At 40.7% G+C, this 19,494-nt stretch overlaps 1 protein-coding gene across 5 annotated transcripts in view; it reads left to right on the forward strand.

Annotated features, from left to right (window-relative positions):
- smap1 (small ArfGAP 1) overlaps positions 1 to 19,494 on the forward strand; it is a 190,508-nt gene that overhangs the window by 138,245 nt on the left and 32,769 nt on the right. For all 5 annotated transcript variants that reach the window (XM_049600392.1, XM_049600393.1, XM_049600394.1 and 2 more), the window contains one exon: positions 3,223 to 3,338. In XM_049600392.1, coding sequence (XP_049456349.1) covers positions 3,223 to 3,338 — 116 coding nt within the window. The remainder of the gene's footprint in view (positions 1 to 3,222; positions 3,339 to 19,494) is intronic.

Raw genomic sequence — 19,494 nt, forward strand, 5'->3', positions numbered from 1 at the left:
TAAATCGAAACAAACCAATCACGTCTTGTCTTTTGGCAACTGACAAGTGGCTCAACCTCACACACCTCATCCCTCTCCTTGCAACACTGCGCCGCTGACAGCAGCTCTTTCCACCTGGGAAAGGCTACCCCGATGTTGACCCTCGTTTTTTGAATTTGCCGGTCACGTTCACCCTGGAAATTTGAAATTTGAATTTGCTCAGCGAGTCACTCTGGCAATCAGTAATGATGCTTATTACCTATGCCCATGAAACCAAGCTGCACCAATCACATCAGTGTATCTGATATAGGCAGGCCAGAGGCCAGCTAAACAGATGACGACAGCACTGTGACGGTGAAGTCCGGAATCAGTCAGTAAACATTGCAAGATGGCTACGGATGAACACCAGTTGTTTGAAACAGCTTTGCCTGCTACAATGAACGAGTTAGACTTGTTTTTTTTCTGTAAAAGAGGAACAGAAGACGGCGCTCAAGTCTTTCCTTTGCAAGAAGGACGTTTTTGCTGTTTTGCAGACTGGATACGGCAAGAGTCTAATCTACCAGTTAGCTCCGTTGGTAGCTAAGCGTATACGTCACCCCATGTATTGTTCTGATTGGTCGTAGTGTTATCCAATTGCGTGCAGTGATATTTACAAATGCATGCTTGGTGCCGCCCCTCGAGTTGGGCCATTTTCATTACTCATGGCCAGACCCTAAATCTTTCAAGGTTTGGGTCTGGATTTCCAGGGTAGGTCACATTGCCTTTTTGATTCCCTTTTGCGCTTTCTTGGCATGATCCTGCATAATGCTCAAAGAGTGAGACTTTGTTATGCTGCAGTAGTGCCGGGGTAGTAGCGAAGCACCTCTTGCTGCTCTCCTTCGGCTTCTCAGTCACGCATTGCTGGCCTAGCTCTCAACGAAAATGCAGAAGGCGGGGCTATTCCCTGGTGGTGCTATATGTCCCTTGCTGGCAGATGTATTTTCAAGATGGCGAAACATTATGGAACCCCCCAAATGACTTACCCGCCCAATGTACAAACAAATCTGAAATTCTCCTTTTACGAGAATAAGTCATATTAATGGTGGAGGTAATAATACACCAATGGTGACATATTTCTGAATGCAGACATCAGTTTTTGCCAATAAATAACTGAAAATGCTACACAGTGTCCCTTTAAGTTCTTTGTGGTTCACTCTTGCAACATGACTGGATGTTGTTGAATTGGTTCAAACAAAGTGGATCTTGGAATGAAGTGTTGACTTGCTGGGAAAGAATAGCAGAACACTTTTTAAATAACAGACTTCTTACTTTTTGGCCTTGTGGGAAGGTATCAAGTATTTTCAAGTGAAAAGGCTCAAGTTCAAGTGAAGTTATAAGTCAGTGGTGTTAAAGGCCAAGTTGAGTTGCAAGTCTTTTTTGATTTTGTCGTGTCTAAATTCAACAAATTTGTAACTTACTTTGTAACTTTGTAACTGACTCGAGTCCAAGTCATATGACTCAAGTCCAAACCTCTGCCATATACTGTAGTGGAAAGTCCTATCAAATGTTTTCCACAAATATTTTCTAACATGTATAATGCATTTAGAAATGGGTCTCTGATTTCACTTTACCCAGACTTGAAATTTGACTCTGGCTGCTAAAGATTTCCTTTGTCTTCTTGGAAAGTAACCATCAAATAAGGCTCTTACTTTGCCGATGAGTAACTGACTGAGCCAGGATAGATGTGTCACCCTGCTCCCAGTCTTCATTGCTAATCAAATCCTGAATCCATTCCTGTACTTAACACACAGACATGAAATTGATATCGATTGGTCTTCTCATCTCACTCTTGTAAAGAAAGCAAATGTAAAAGTATTTCTCAAAAGGTTAGATTTTTTTTCTTGAACTTGTTGTCATAATCAGTGCTGTAGAACCAAATACAAAAGATATAAAAATAATGGCACACAGGTGGTGATCATCATAAAGTAAACATGCAATTATTCTGCGTATCAGGCGGTGTATATCTCCCCAACGATGGTGTATCAGAGGGTAACTAAGTTTTGCCTGCACTACCTCAGTTGTCATTTGACAAGTATTGTTTTTTATGACCTTTGACATATGCCTTTTTCACAGCAGACATTTTGAGTTGGCTTTTTCCATTATGTGCCCTAGTAAATCATGCCAGTGAGCCAGCACAAACAATAGACCCTTTCACACATTTGGACTCATCAGAGCAGGAAAGACAAAGACGGAACTAATAACAATATTGATGGCCCAGATCCATATGGATGCACCAGTGAGCCATGCCAGAGTCAACATGCACAATACCAGCACCCTGAAACTGGCACACCTAAATGGAATGCAGCCATCAGTGATTCTTGTTATTACTTACACCTGTGCCCTTTCTGCTAATACATCCAAAATACCTACTGTAAAAAAGGTCTATATTCATTTTAACAATTCATAAGTACGCTTATTCAGCTCTCTGGAAGACAGAATGTGTCTTTTTAGAGCTGTACAATATTAGACTCTTGTTAATCCGACTGAATTTAAATAAAAACACCCCAAACTAAACCAGCTCTGTGACACAATGTCATTTTGCAATTATACATTAATTAGTAAGTCTTTTTCCAAGGGCAAAAGGAGAAGCATAAATGAAACCATTTCTAGGGTGAAGCTAAGTACTGAAGGAGTGCAGTCATCAAAAAGTTCTTGAGGATGTTCCAATTAACAAGCATGGTAATTGTAAATTAAGTTGTGTGGGGCATTTTGTGAAAGCCTTAATCTTATAAACACCCTTGCATATGTATGTGAAGGTCAGATTGATTAATTCCTATTTGTGTCAGTGCTTTAACTCTTTGCTGTGTTTCTGTCTTCAGTAATCCTTCGCTATGTCTGTCCATTAATTCTTATTCTTAGTCTTTCACATCATTAATATATGCTGACTGTTTCAGTAGAAGTCTTACATTGTTTTTAATTAACTAATTATTTTAGTAATGTCATTGTCATGTGGCTAAATATACTGTATGTTGAGAGAACAACCTGACCTCGAGGTCCATTTTGTAGCTGTTCTGGAGCTTTCGATCATATTAAAATATCTTCATCAGCAGGTTAAACATTGGTTTTGAATTTTTCTCAGTGCAGAGAGAAATCTGTGCCATCAGATGTATGAAAAATGTCTTCGAAAATTGTAAAAAGCCAGGTTTTAGTATTAGGTAATCATCTTAGAATCTGATTATTACTCTCTCTTTCTCTCTCTGTCAGATGCTCCAGAGGGAGGTGGGAGGGGCTCGGGTGGTGCTGCACCAATCAGCGATGAACTGGACATCTTTGGACCAATGGTCTCCAACCCTCTCCCCTCTTCCAACAACACACAGCAGGTAACAAACACACACACACACACACACACACACAGTCTCAGCCTTTCATCATCTGCTTATCACCACAGGCAGACCGCAACACAGGGAGTCTGTGGAGACTCCCATGATGCAAGTGCACACACACACACACACACACACACACACACACACACACACACACACGTCATCTCTCTGATACATGCAGACACATACTCTCTAAGGATCATATCAAAGGAAACTGTCAGACTCTGCTTTACAGAATCAATTTGACCAGTGTCCTTCAAAGTGAGTGTGTGAGAGAGAGGGAAGAGGAACAATGGTGAACTGTGACAATGGAGACAACAGCTGGGAGCTGGGAGAGAGATGTGATAATATTTTTTAGAATATAGCAATATTAATGTATTTCACTGAATTTGTCTAAGACTTCTTAAGTTTACCCCTCCAATCTATGTAGCAGAGCTAGATTAAAATATACAAGCCAAATAAAGAAACTAAAACAAGCAATAACACACCTGTTGTCTGCATGTAATTTGAATCCAATGCAGCTGACGAAAGAACACATGGATAAACTGTGTTTGGACATATGGGGAAAGATTACACGCACCAAATACTTTTATGTGCATTTGCTTTTTGTAACAACCCTGAAAAATTCAAATAAGGTGAATGAGGAACAGATTGAAAAGGAATGAGTCAAATAATCAGAAATGAAGAGAGATTTTTTTGAAGTAAAAAAATGGGAGGGGAAATGGAGGGAGAGAGCGTGAGCATAAAATGATAGAAGCCATATCTGACAGATTAATTGGTCACCATTCAAAAGTGTAATTTGGGAGATTAAAATGACAAACTGTCAACAAACTGTGAAAAGGCACACTTGGCTGTGGTCAAGTTTATGTGCTGGTGACTGTTAATTGCGTTCGGCTAAAGATGGTTTTGTCGAGAAAGTAGCACCATTGTAATTTTTTGATGTTCAGTGAGATGGAGAGAAGCATCTTTAAATGTTGAAAAAGAGAGTGACAGGTATTTCATAAAATTGTTGCTCGCCTTGCCTCATTTTCAGACACCTAGCTTGCAGCTAGCTTTTCAGTAAGTCATTAGAAATTAGTAAAAGTGGTGGAGAGTGAACAGTGTTTGGAATCTGGTGATTGTCATAAGGTAGTTATTTTCATAGTCTAGCTCAGAATCAAGACCTCTGTAAAACAACTTCCCACATTAGCGCTCAGGGTGGGCGGTTTGGGTAAGGTTGTTAGAAAATGTTGCAGGTTTTGGGCAGGCGAGTCATTAAGTGTTCTCAGTGAGATATTAATAATTTCAGAAACATTGTGCAATAATTCTACTTCCACCTTTTCTCTGCCTCTCTGCCCCTCTTACTCACACAGCAAGTAGCTTTATCATCAGCACTACTCCGCTCAGGCTTGCTGTTATTCGTCTGTCAAAGTCCAACATATTAAATATGCTCTGGTCATAGTGTTCGGTAAAAATAGTTCCCTCAGAGATTATGCAAGCCTACCACCATGTCCTAACAACAAGCAAGCATCTCTCTGAATCAGTTAAATATGCATTTCTGTTGTCTTGTAAACAAACCGCTGTGCCAATAGCTGTGCGCACCAGATCATATTTAAGATTTAACCACGTAAAAGATGGATGAGTACTTGCTGTTTTCCTGTGTTTGTACTTATAAACAGCAAACACTTGTTTTATATTGTGATATTTACTGGGAATGACATATAATATATCCAGCAGCAAGTAGGGTGTTATTGGCGAGATAGTTGACAGAAATTTTCAGCTCAAGTTTGTGGGTTTATTGGTCGGTTTTAGGCTACTGATTAACGTACATGTTTGTGGTTCATGTAGGTCGTTAGGTTGGTACAGGTTTTAAAAAGCCCTGACCCGCACATAGCTATTGTGTGTATACTTGTGAGATCTGGTTCTGATTTGTTATGTGACTTTCTTTGGTTAGGTAGGACTTAAACAAAATCACTGTTGTGTTAGCCTAAAATAGGCAAATCTAATCAGTTTACACCATAGCATGTGTGAAACATAGCTTACTAGGTTCATTTTAGCAAGTACATGGTCAGGCATCACTCACCAAAAGTTTGTTATTATCATAAATAGACAGTATGTAGCTTTTATTAATTAAAAAAAACCCACCACTTTTAAATACCATGATTATACCTGAAAATTGGTAAGTAACCTATACTAAGTATCCCATTTGTGTTTTTGTCAATGTCAGCTGAATTAACATTATTTTGCAGAAAACTAGCTTAATTTTCTCTGATGGTTTGAATAAATGAAACTGCCTTAAGTAATTCTGTTAAATACACCACACAAATACACGTTTGGAGTTTATAGAAAGTAAAAACTAAGATAAAATCAGAGATGGAATGATGGAGTTGGGTGTGCAATGAGTGTCCGCAGCCATATTAGATTGTCGTCATCTTCTGGGTAAACAAAGCATAACTGGGTGTTTGTCTGAATAAGAAGAGAAAGAAAATAAACAGGAATGGATGACATTCTTGACTGTATTTTCCAGATATTTGTCCTCACTTATTTTTCAGTTCCCCCTCTGCCAGTCCTTCAGCAGCTAGTCTCAGGGGAGCCAATGTGGTTGGCTGAATTAAACATTTTCAAGGAGCAGCACTGAGTTTGAAATGCCATTGTGGTCCCTCAAGCGTGGCCTTTGACCTCAGCTCGGCTGGAAATGAGGACACACACATTCATGCAGACACATATTTAAACTCTTTCCCTCATACACACACTCAGAAGATGCATGCAGTTGCACACTTCTACTCAGGGACTAGAGAAAACACATGCAGAAAACAAACACGATATGCATTTCAAAGGATACACACAGACACAAACAGACACAAACTACAAGTGACCCAGTCCTGGGTTGAAAATTCATTCTTTAACTCTCTGACCTGTTCCCAGGTTTCAAGTGTAATATCTCACTCTGGTACACGCACAAGCACACGCACATCTCCGAGCCTCCTGGGACCAGACCAGGCAGTTGCTCGCTGGAGACCCATGCATGACGAACAATTATGGCCTGCTGTAACTGCAAGCTCCCCCTCTGCCCCTGCCAGCCTCCCACTTACCCTCTAATCTCCCCTCCATGCTCACCTCCTCTGTGACTCCATCTACTGCAGCTCTGTGTGTGCCTCGCACCTCTGCTCATCTCCATAAACCCATTAGTCCTAAACTCTCCTCCTATACCAATCTCCTCTTCCCTCCTCTGTGAAAACCTGCTGTGGTCACAGGTGATGTGAGGTAACCCTGCTTATCCAGTCCTTTTTAGCAAATCAGGAACAAGTATGTCAGAGATCTTCCAACTCTTTCACATGAAATTACCTCAGGAGCAGAAGTCTTAATGTGTGAGATTCATCATTTCAAAGACGTTTATAAGTAAGCTTGTACATTTTTCAAAAGAAATACAGGCTACTAATATTGCTACACCATAGATTTTCTACCCTCCCTGTAATAGTCTCTTTTCTCTGCCTACACCTTCGACCATTTCTTTTTCTCACAGTTTTATGCTCCTTTATTATCTGTACGTCTACCCTTTCCCCGTCCTTCAATTTTCTTCTCTCTCTCAACTGTCACTCACCATTCATTCTCTCACAAGAATATATTTTCCTTGAATCTGCACATAGAGATCTGCTCCTGTTATTCTCCGTCTTGCCCTTCATATGACCTCTTTCTTTTATCTTATTCCCTTTTGCCTCCTTCCCTTAACGTCCTTTACCTTGCCTCTTACCTAAGGCCTCATTAATCACTGTTAGGTGTGTACAAATATATGTGTAAATCAGACATACTGTACAAGCATTTCTAAGTGTAATTTATGAACTTGGATGTACACTTAAATGTGCATAAAATTCAAATGCAGCCAAGATCATATTCGTGCACGGCACCATGAAGAAACAAGGAATTCTTACATTTATTTGTTGAATTTTTCTCAAGTCCAGTAATTAAAAAGCTGAAGCAAATGATGGCCTTTTTAGAGTAATTTTACAAAAATTGTACCAGCATACAATTATTTATACAACAAGAACATAGAAACAATTAAAATTCTGCACAGACTCTGTTCACTATGTGAATATACTGACTTTAAAAGGCAAATTTTCACCCACTTGAAACATTAGCCTGACTGTTGCAGTTCGGGTTACATAGGTTCATAGATCTTAATATAAAAAAACTAAAGCAAAACTGTATATTAAATTGTGAGGAAAAACTCACAACTCACAGTAGGTTTTTGATTTCTGACACCACCTCTTTCCAACACTGGACAAAGAGACAAGACTGGAATTTCACACCCACCATGAGCTGCATAATGCATGCTGTTCTTTGAACCATTATTTTAGAGGCTCACCGACGCAAATAGTTTTACCACAGTGCTGCACAGCAGGCAGTTCTGAAAAAATATATCTACACTATGGCCAACTTCTTATTAATATAAGTGCACCATTATTCAGCAGCAGTGGGGAAGCTGTACTGGTACGTAAGTAAAATTACCAAACATTAATGTGGAGGTAAACGCAAACATATTATCAGCAAAATGTACATAGAATATTACAAGTACTTTTCAAGCCATTAATCATCTAATGACCCCCAAATTTATCTTGTGGCCCTTTGGAGGGGCCCGACTCCTAGGCTGGGAACTATTGCAGGACTAAACTACTTAACCATATGTAGTTCCTGTACAATCTTATAATGGTGAACAGTGACGTGGGAGGGTAGCCGCAGCTGGTCAAGCAGCGATAGTCAGGCGGCAATTCTCTCCTAAGTCGACTTGCGTTTGCGTTTCCCTCTTGCTACTAGCTGCTCGCTAATTCCTGCTATCAGCTGTTTCCTGTTTATCCGCTGCCAGTGGGTCGCATGTGCGGCATCAACAGCCCCTCCTGTTGTGGAAGGCTGTCTCGGTCTTTTTAAACTGAAAGGGTTCTGCCAATATGTCTACCCTACGAGGCGGAAAATTTGGGCGTCTCGGATCAACTCGCCACTCCGCCTCTGTGTGTATAAACGCTCGCAGCTTGCCGGCAAAATGGCCCAACATTCACGGAAAATCTGGCAGTGTAAAAGGGGCTAATGTATTGTGTTATGTAAGTGTATTATTGGTTGTTACAATCTTAATCTGCAAAGTGACTAGTACCTAATGCTCTTCAGTAAACGTAGGGGGGGAAAAGGGACAAGGGCAACTGTTTCCCCTTAGCTGTACTGGAATAAACGTATAAAGTATCATAGCATGGAAATACTGACGATAAGTACCTCATAAGACGAGCTTCAATAAATGTACTTTCTACTACTTTTTGTCAGATTAAATAACAATTACATACACATGACATCCATGGAGAGGCCTTTGAAGTGTTGTAGACAAGAACAGAGACGTTAGATAAAAAATAATTATTTATCACTGCAGTGCAGTTGTGCTATCTGTTAAAGCCTTGGACTGTCAGGCAGCACTTCATAGACCGCAAGTGATTGCTCCGTCGTGGCTGTTTGATACCAGACAGGCTGCTCTCACATGGCCCTTTGCCTGCGGCAGCACTGTCTGTCTTGTAGAATGTATTATTTGAATGTCAAAGAGTACATTTTGTTTCCGCCACAAGTCCTCTACTCAGAAGATGGAGTTCACTGCAGCTCTCACAGCCAGGATCTTTTTTTTTATTCATCATGTATTAACACACCACCAAGGTCCAAAGATGTGTCTTATTTGTTGCCTTCAGTCTCCGCCAAAAGTTCAGTTTTTGCACCGGGAGAGATCTTGCTTGTCTTTGTCTGAGACATGTCCAGTGGAGCGTGGAGACTTTCATTGACATTTCCAGCAGCATAAGAAGAAGAGGCAGTTACCTCACAGTATGTCGATAATAACTGCATCTGTCTTGGTGTGAAGGTTAGCCTGATTGGTTAGCCTGTAACCAACAAGGCAGAGAAACTAGCGGCATGTGCATGTGTCTGCTTCCTAGGAGAAGAAACCAATTGGATTTATGTGACCTTTCATGTGGGGCCATCATCAGGCCAAACTATCAGGGCTAAAATGAGTGTACCTCCTGACCCCCCAACAGATTCAAACAAGGGATGTCATTTTTGGTTGATTTTGCCTTCGATAGCTCAGGACCCATTAAATGGTAACTAACTGGTTAACTTTTAAAAAGAAAAAAAAAAAGAAAATGACATGAAATACAACAGACCTTAATTGCTTTTAGTCTGGTGCACCATTGACTGAGCTTCAGCACCACATTTCAAAGCACTATCCATTTAAAGGTGGTGAAATTTTAATGTTTTTGTGATGTAAATGTGTTGCCTTATTTCATTTTCTGTTGGCTTTGCTGACAGACAGCTGGCTAGCTTTGATAACATGCAGAAATGCAGCGCTGACTGCCCACACTCTGACCTCCACCAGTGAGTTAGCCTTGGCCGCTCTGCCCTGAGCACCACCTGGATCGTGTGGAAGCTAGCTAGCAGCACCACTCATTTGCAAATACATGGCAGCCACACTCCGGTCTACCCCTAGGTACCCTGGTGGGTACACAGCTTCAATTTGAGCCACAAAACCTCTAGCATTACTAACTATGTTAGCACCACTAGCTGCTAATGGTGCTAACACAGCTAACAGTGCTAACATGCCAAGCAGTCCCTTCAGGATTTTATGGGCTGTTTTGGGGATTTTTGCAACCTCAATTGCCTGATTTCATAGCAGCTTTTCTTTAAAAAAATCCAGTGCATTTTGCAAAGTTTATAAATATTATTTTGCAATAAAATTGCAAGTAAAAGCTAAATTTGCAAAAGTAGTCGTGATGCTGTATAGGATTTGGATCCTATTATGAGCATTCAGTGTTTCCCACAGAAACAGAATTTATTTGTGATGGCAGGGAGTTGCAGGTGGTGGTGCCGTTTAATGCACACTAGGAACCGTCTTCAAGAGCCACTCTCCTCCTGCTCTCCCTGCCCAGTTAGCACAAGGTAACACAGCGCAACATCCTCTCATCACTACTCGTCATATTTTGCTGCCTGGGCAGAAGTCTCACAGCAGCAGTTAACATCTGACACTGAGCCATTAATCTCACACCAACACCAAAATTATTCAACTCTGTTACTAAATCTGTTAATAATCATTGGGTAATGTTAACCATGTGATCCTAACCGTTAGTCCTAGTCACATTTGCTGTAAAGTTGTGGTGATTAGACAAAATTTCAAGGTTGCACAGAATTCCCCTCGGGGATTAATGAAATATATATATATAAAAAAAAAAATTTAAAAAATTCACAGGGATTGGCTAAATTTGTTGTAATTGTTGCGGTCATGACATCCTGGATGGACTGGCTAAAGGGGGTTTGCAAATAAAAAACTGAGCTGCTGAGTGACCCGGGGGAGAGAACAGAGGGTGGGCACAATATTCCCACAGCAACATTGTTGGGTCAGGATGGGAGTACTAGCAGTATTTGCCAAATGAGTGGCACTTCTAGCACCCATCAGGCCCAGGTGGTAAGCAGTGCATTATACCGAAGAGCAGCAAAATTAACCTACAGACCGACATCTGTGACAAGTCAAAAATATTCTTGGCGGTTAACTGAGTAACAGTAAACTGCTGACATCCCTTACGCAGACAGAATTTGCTCTGCAGGGTCACGCTCCCAAGAGGAAACTCCATGAACTTACCTGTAGTGTCATCATTGCAGTGTCAACCTTTCCCCTCCTATACAAGCAAGCAGTCTGCACAAGGGCACAGTTTTGACAGTCAGTACACATCCACCTAACCTTACACACACACACACACACACACACACACACACACACACACACACACACACACACACACACACACACACACACACACATACAGAGGGCTGACTTTGGGATTCAGCAGGCGGATATTGCTTTACAGCTGTGATTAGCTGGGTGCGTGAAGAAAGAGGAAGCCGGCAGCCTGCTGATTCGTGCAGCTATTAACTGGCATTGGGGAGCGCTTGCCTATCTGCGAATACGTCAATTACAAAAATACGATTACACCCTTGTAGGAGGGGGAGGATTTGTGTTATCCCTAGCTTTTTCCCTTCTCTCTCTCTCTCTCTCTCTCTCTCTCTCTCTCTCTCTCTCTCTCACACACACACACACACACACTATGTCTCGTCCTCTATCTCTCATTCACCCCACCCTGAGTGAGAAAAATATAGATATTAAATAGGTTTTACCAAAAAAAGAAAAAGAATGGGGAAAAAAGAAAAAAAGGTACTGAAAATACAAGAAACATTTAATCTGAAGTGGTGAGCAGGGAAACAAAGGTGGAAGGAGGGAGAAAGAGTGAGTGTGCAGAAGAACACGTTAGGGAGGAAAAAATGTTGAGGGCAATAGATGGATGAGGGGTGAGTGGGCAGAGAGCAGGTTAGGAGATGAATGAACGAATAACAGAAGGTGGAGGGTAAGGGCAGGGACACACAAGACATGTATCATGAGGTCCCACCAGCTCTAAGAGAATGAGTGCGATGGTGCAGACACACCTGAAGCACTGGCTTGAATCACCGCCACCAATCCTATTTCATTTTTTCCCCTGAAGCTGTGGGTTCACACAGGTTACGAAGTTTTGAGGTAACCAATAAGAAACCCAGGGCCAGGTTTACTAAGGCTTTGCAGTTCGAGTGTCACTTATGTCTTCATGGAGCATTTCTCTCCTCAGTGCATGTGCATTGTGGAAGCAGTTGGAGGACACACGTTAGCAGAGGTTGATTATGTATTTGTCAACTGAATGGGGGATTGGGTTAGGAGGAGAAAATATAAAATTACAAGTGTATTACTGTGTTTTTTTTAAAATTATTTTGCACTTGTCTGGTTTTAAGAAGGTCAGTTTTTGTGGGGAAAATACCCGCACCCATCACTCCAGTGTGAAACCATCCTCTGCAACATTAGATGCTCAGAGCAACTGATGTACTATAAAGAGCAACAGAGCCCACAGATGGAGGAGGTTGGTTTGGATGGGTCAAACAAATCAGGACTTTCATCCAGGATACTGCTGTTCTTGTCCCATGTGAAACCAAAAGTCAACTTTGACTTGTTTTTATGTAACGTTATATAAGTTACATAGGTAATACCTTACATTATGTAGTTACACCATATTGAATTATGCCTAATCTTAACCCCCTAACAAAAATACTTAGTTTGGCATACTTAGCTAGTTTTGTCATTGGAAGGTGGAGGGGATGGTGGATGATGTGGATCGTTTACATTTAACATAGAACATTTATTGCAGTGATTGGGTCGAGTTTTGTCACCTAAACCTAATGACATCTGTTTCTTAATGCTTACCACCTATTATGTGTTTCAACCAGGAGACAACATGCATCTCATACAGGTGCAAGAGGGTGCCCTGTGTGTTGATATCAGACGCCAAGGGGGTCTGACAAAGCGTCAGTATTTATCAACCTGGAAATAAGAAGGGGATGGGGATTTACATGAGCCAAAGGAAGATTGTGGTGATAAAAAGAAAAATGCATGGGGCGCACAGGGGCTTAGCGGGTAGAGGCATCTCATATGAGAAGACAGTGTCCTTGCCGACGTGGCCATGGGCTTGATTCCAGCCTGCGGCCCCTTGTTGCATGTCATCTTCTCGCTCTCCTCCTTTCACACTTAGACTGTCCTATCTAATCAAGGCAAAAAGCCAAAAAATAATCTTATAAAAATGCACTAGTTATTAGGCTATTATTAATGACATTGTATCTGATTGCTGTAGCCCCAACAAAATAGTGGATGGGATGTTTGGGTTTATAGTTATCAACAGTAGAATCACTTCAGGCTGCAACTTAACAGTTTTTGTTGTTGTTAAGACATTTCTGTTCGTGCTTGACTACAGTAATCTCAGTTTTAATATCCATATCAACACCATCGCCACCTCTGCTGAATCTGTTGCTCTCCTTCCTCCCTCCACCAGCTGTGGTGCCTTGTATACCTTGTGTAGGTTTTCCATATATGTGTTAATTGCCTTCTGATATATTATTACCTGGATATATGCTAAATTTTATTTTGTCATAATCTTATTACTAAATTTTTAAGTTAAGCATGTAAAGTTGAACAAACACCAAAGTAAATCTGGCCTTCATTATTATTCAACAGTGACTAATCCTGTTACTGCCATATTGCATACACTATTAACTTCAAATGTAGCAGTTATTTGCTCATAGTTCACAGTTGCAGTAGTTTTTGATCTTCTAAGAACTGGTACTCTATATTGACTAAATCAGTACGACCCTCCAGCTGTAATTGTCCCCATTACTAAGGCTTTTTCCCAGTTGTTTGTAATGATGTTAGAGGAGCATTAATGAAGTAGTCAGGAACCAGATTGTTCTCCTGAGTGTCGAAAAAACAACCTCAGCACCAAATTACAGCTAAATTCAAAGTCCCTAAGTGGACAGTGCAACAAATGCAACAGATTTTCATTTTCATATAGAACAAGACTAGTGGGCATGAAATCTGCACGCCATTTGGAGACCAGTATATAAAAGGAATATCTTTTTGAGACAGAACACCATCAGACAAACAAAGCCATCTGATCAAAGAGCACCCTATTCAAGACACAGCAACACAATTAGACGGTGATTGTCAGTCTACTCGGAACAAAGCATGTCTAATCTTGAAGGAAAAGATGAGAAGAAAGCTTTTACCAGGAAACAGATAAGAGATTATGCAACAGTGTATAATACTGACTGTAAGGTTAAGTGTGGGTATGTTTACCTGTTTCTGAAGATAAGATTAACTGCAAGGACAAATCCAACTCTCTTCAACCTGTATGAATTGATTTTTTTTTTTTGTGTGTGTGTGTAATTGGGGGGGGGGGGGGCACAACAAGCTGTAACATTTATTTTGAGTTGGACATTTTTCCAATGTCAAGTTTTGGTCTTGAACTTGTCTTTTTGGCTCTCCAGCTAATCAGTAACTTTATCTGTCTGCCATTTGGTGTTGCACAGGGAAATTTTTTTTTTTTTTTTTTTTTGTTAAAAATGTTGGAGCTGGAAATGTTTTTCATTTCATTTGATAGGACTGACCCAAAACACTAAGGCTATGGGCCATAAAATAAAATAGAGCTGAAGGAAATGATTCAGGTGATAATTCTTTGTGTTTTCATCACTACAAGTGACTTTTATGTAAATACTGTTGTACGTAGTCTGATTTTGCCATCATTGGGCAAAAATACAATAGTGTAATTCAAGTAGACTGAGAGAAAACTAGATTCCTGCACTTCCACTCAGGCTTTAGAGAATCTAGCCCATGACAGGAGACACTGGCCAATCACAGGTGATTTTCAGAGAGAGCAGTTGTCAATCTTGTCAATTACTTCTCGTGAACTGCATTCACACTGTCAAACTCGGCAGCACTGATTGAATATGAATCAAGATTCCATTACTGCATTGCATATCTCTTAACTTGAATGTTTTCAGAGACATATTTTAGTGACGGTTTAGCCGAAAAAGAGAATGTTTGTGCCCACTGGCCATACCAAACAGTATACTAAAATAAATGATAATAATAAATAGGCAATGCAGTAAGAGTATCTTGATTCATATTTGATCAGTGCCACCTATCTTGACAGTTTGAGCGCACTTCACAAGCAGGAGTTGATGTGATTGACAGCTACGCAAGAGTCTCTTTGACTCGGACTGATCATTATTGTGCTTCTTACAGATGTCATCAGGAGTACTAGGGGGAGGCAGAGGAATATGATTTTTTTCTCAGATTATCTGAATCATGTACTGCTGTCAGGATGGGCTATAGTCACTGAAAAGAAAAACCTTTGGTCGTTGTTATTACAAAATTACCCACTGTAGCTTTCGATGTAGTCTTGCATAGCCAGACCTATGTCCACAGAGCTTTAAGTGTCAGCACTAGAGAAAGGTCTGGAATCAGTGATTATCACTCTGCTATAGGGGGAAGAAATGCTTTGGCTTGTTTTTATTTCTCGCCTCCCTGCCCTTGCAAAATAGTGTTGGGGGTGAACTTGTTTTGGTGAAACATTTGCAGGCAGGGAGGCAAGCACCATCATTAAAATGTCTCTGCAAAAGAAAACTCTACAAAAACATTAACAGTTGTGTGTCACTGTGTGCTTCAACTTCAAGTAATAAAAAAGAAAAACATAATTTGATGATTGCTGCCCTAGAGGTGTAGCATGGCTGTACTTTAGCTCTGGAGGAGCTCACTGGACCCGTTAAAACCACAAACAGTTTGCTAGCTGTTGCAGAAATTTATTGTGACGATAGCTCAGAAGCCCGCACCAAATGTCACAGATTGGTGAAGTCACTGTCACTGGTCCATGCACCTGCCAGGGTACAAAGATGTGGCAAATCAACTCTGACTGGTCGTGTCAGAAAACAGATCAACATCAGGTATGAGAGTCCTACAAAACAGAGTCTGGGCTTTTCTGAGGTGTGTTGACAAGTTGTTTTATTCCTTGTAGATCTCTACAACAATTCACTGAAGGAATGAACCAGGCATGCCTTATTACACGATCCAAATCTTTGTCAAAACATTTTCAGCAAGTAGGTTGTTAGCTTGGAGGTTGTTGTTGTTTCCTGTAGAAAATGAAATTTAGAAAAGGTAACGTGCAGATCAGCTGGCCATTGTCAGGCTTATGGCCACAGTCTACATCCGGTGAGTCTTTACTGATTAGTGAAGCTTTAAAGTTATAAGTATTCTTCTTATCTTACAGGAATAACCTTAATATCTTCTAGTACCAGATTGGTTAGGTGGTGAACAAGAACTTCTGTAGCAACTGGCATGGCTTTCCGTCCAGTCAACAAAAACTGTATTTTTGTGTAAATTGGTGCACGGAACAAAAAAGAGACCAACACCTTGCAAGTGTCCCTTAACTGAACATGGCTTCTGTTGTTAAAACAAGGACATTAAGTTAAAGTAGAGGCTTTTGTGAAAGTGCGCTGTGTTTGGGGACAAAGGCGGGATGAAAGAGAGAAGGTGAAAAGAAACAAGAAATGACTTGGAGAGGGATGAGAAAGAGTGTGAAGGAATAAGGAGTAAGAGGGAGAGTAAAGAGAGAAAAGAGGAAATGCGGTTGATTGCTGAAGAAAGGATGGGGGAGGTGAATGCAGTTTACTGAGTGATGAAGAAGAAGTGGATGGAGGTGGAGAGGAATGAGGTAATGAACTGACCAGCAAGTGATGCCTTCCCTCTTTTTCTTCCTTTTATTTTGTTCTTCATCTCTTCTTCCGCCCTGTTCCTTACTGGCACTCTCTTTCTTGAATTCAGATTTCCAAGGCAAGCTTTGCTTTTGTTTTCAGTAAATTAGCCCAAATCCTTCAGCACACACACACAGAGCCTGGTGTGGTTTTAAAGACACAGATGGTGTATCGGAGGGGAGTTTATGAGTATTTCAAACAGTGATGGAATACCATAGGGTGAAAGATAGTCTATAGTGTGTGTGTGTGTGTGTGTGTGTGTGTGTGTGTGTGTGTGTGTTTGGCTGTAGAGGTCTATGAATAGCGACAGTGAGGAAAAGGCTGTCAGAGTGGTAATTCAGAGCTCTGGCTGCACCCATCAACACCAACATTGGCTGAGAAGAATGGAGCCTTGTTGAAGAGGCTTTCTATCACACAATGTGCTGCTAGGAGCCCCGCAACACATCACACACTATGCGGACGGTGTGTGTATGTGTGTTACTTGTGTGACTCAAAAAGACAAAAGGATAGATGCATATGTGACATACTTAAATTTCTCTTCCTTTGGGAATGACGTTAGACTGATGTATCACTGCGTTTTACATTCTGTGCCACCAGTTTGGTTTTGGCAAGATATCTGCAGGATTTCTGCTCTGCTGTTCTTTCCAAACACATTGAGCTAATGCTCCTGGAGTATCTGGCAGTCGCAGAGGGTGGAGGGAGTGAAAGACCCCCGGAAAGTGTTCAGACTTAAGCATCTGCATTTGTGCTAAAAGAGGCCTTAATTTAAGAAACACGTGCACCAGGATGAGGTAAAGGCTACTTAACATCCACAGTTTCATTTGCATCACACTATCTACAACTACACACTTACTTTGACAGTGATATATTGATGTTTTCAGAGACTACTAGATATCATCAGCCTGTCTGTGACTTTGATAATGCAGTCTCAGGGGCCATATATCATGTCTGGTGGGTCAGATGGTTGGGTAAGTCGGCCATTAATTACAGCACACTGAAATTAGCTGCAGTTGTGTGTTATCAGATATCAGAACAGAAAAACTGATAAAAGTGTCTGCCTAATAAATGTAATGCAATATGTTTAAGTAATTAATACTCTATAGGGCTGTCCATTAATATTCTATATAATCAATTTGTAAAATTGTCAATTTATCTATTTAAACTCTATTTAAAAGTGTTGAAATACCTAGACAATATAAAAATAGGCTATCAAATAAAATATCAATTAAAAATCATTCATTTGATCTTAGCCTGAGTGACAGCCATGGCGGTTTGCAGTCTTAAAATGAAGTTGTACAATACAGGACATTATTTTATTTATCTGTTTTGTAAACACATAAACATTTTGTAATTTTGACATGTTTATGTTGAAATAAATATACCTACACAAGTAGTCATGTCTCTTGTTCTATTGGTTTGCCCTGTTGTGGACATAATTCTTAAAAACAGATATTCAAATGGATCAAGCCTATGTGTGGTGGTTCGTAAATGAAATAAACCTGACACATCAAAGTGTTCACTATCAAAAGGTCTACCCTATTAAATGGGTGGTTATGGGGTCCCTCGTTTGGGAAACACTGCCTTAAATGTGTACTATGCAGGAATTGTTGTTGTGTATAATGTTGCAAGTGAAAGTGAAAGCCAATCCCAGGTTCACTCTCATCTGTGTCCACTTGGCGTTTCACCTCACTATATTTGTGTTCTTTTGGTGCTTTGTCCACAATTTTCATAGCTCCCCCTTGGATCTTACTTTCTTACTGCTCGTCATTCCCTATGGGACATAAGGTGTCACTGAGCTCTTTCCATTGCATTTGATCCTTGGCAGCATGTTGCGCCTCTCCCCATGACATGTTCATCTCTTCCAACTCCTGTGTCCTACTTCTGTGCCAGGTGGTTTTGGGCCTTCCAGGTTTTCTTTTGCCTGATGGTGTCCATCTTGTGACTCTTGTGATCCTGCCCTCTTCCATTCTTAGCACATGGCCAAACCATCTCAAACGTCTGTGTGTGATTTCCTCGGTGTTGCTCCAGCTACCTGTTTTCTTGTACAGTCGAAGGTTGGAGATTTTGTTCAGCCAGAAGATCTGGCAGATTCGTCTGAGGCATCCATTGTGACTCTCATCATGTCTGTTTTGATCACTCGCCAACTCTGAACCATACAGCAGAACAGACTTGACCATGCTGTTATACAAGAGCATCTTCGTTTTGAGACTGTATTGCTTGAATCTCCAAATGGACCAGAGTTGGGAGAAGGAGATGCATGCTGCTTATTGTCTAGCACCTAGTCCAGACCTCACTTGCGTGCTGTCCAGACAAACAAAGCAAGAAAAGAAGAAAATAAGACAAAACAGGCAGAGATAGATAAATACACCACCACACACTTCGAATGGGTCATAGGTGATGGTTGAGTGGGATTACTTTTATACTTTTTAAGGAAAACACTGCATAGTATACCTTGAAAAGAAAACTTGTATTTTTCAACCTGTACCCTATTTTCCCTTGCTTTTGTATCAAAGTGACTCATTAAAACAACATTCTTTGAGATTGGTCCAGTTTGGACGTAGAGTGCTTTAGCTGGCAACGGTGAAACGTGTTGCAATGTAACCACACAGGGCGATAGCGCACTGTCATGTTCATCCGCTAAAAATGCTTATTTTTACCACTGACAGGCTCAGATTGATGTCAGAAGTGTCAGTGCGTGAGGTTATAACCAGGTGGTGATGTTGCTGACTGTCTATGTACAGTTTGTCCACCCTCAGTGCAACTCTTCTCTCCTTCTCACAGTACTGTCTAAGACTTGGGAGTAACTTCTTGCATTTGTCCTGCCTGTGAGCAATGGTCATTCATCCCATGGTGCGTTCCTTTAAGTTCTCTTCTTCTGCTTTCAACAAGTTCTTTTTGTTTGAATTGTTCAGATTTAGCTATGATGGATCTGGGTTTGCTGTTGTTGTTTTTGGCTCCGATATGGTGAACTTGGTGGAAAGTTATGTTGTTGATTGTGTTGTGTGTC

Source organism: Epinephelus fuscoguttatus, linkage group LG16, assembly GCF_011397635.1.
Source record: "Epinephelus fuscoguttatus linkage group LG16, E.fuscoguttatus.final_Chr_v1".
NCBI classification, from domain to species: domain Eukaryota; kingdom Metazoa; phylum Chordata; class Actinopteri; order Perciformes; family Serranidae; genus Epinephelus; species Epinephelus fuscoguttatus.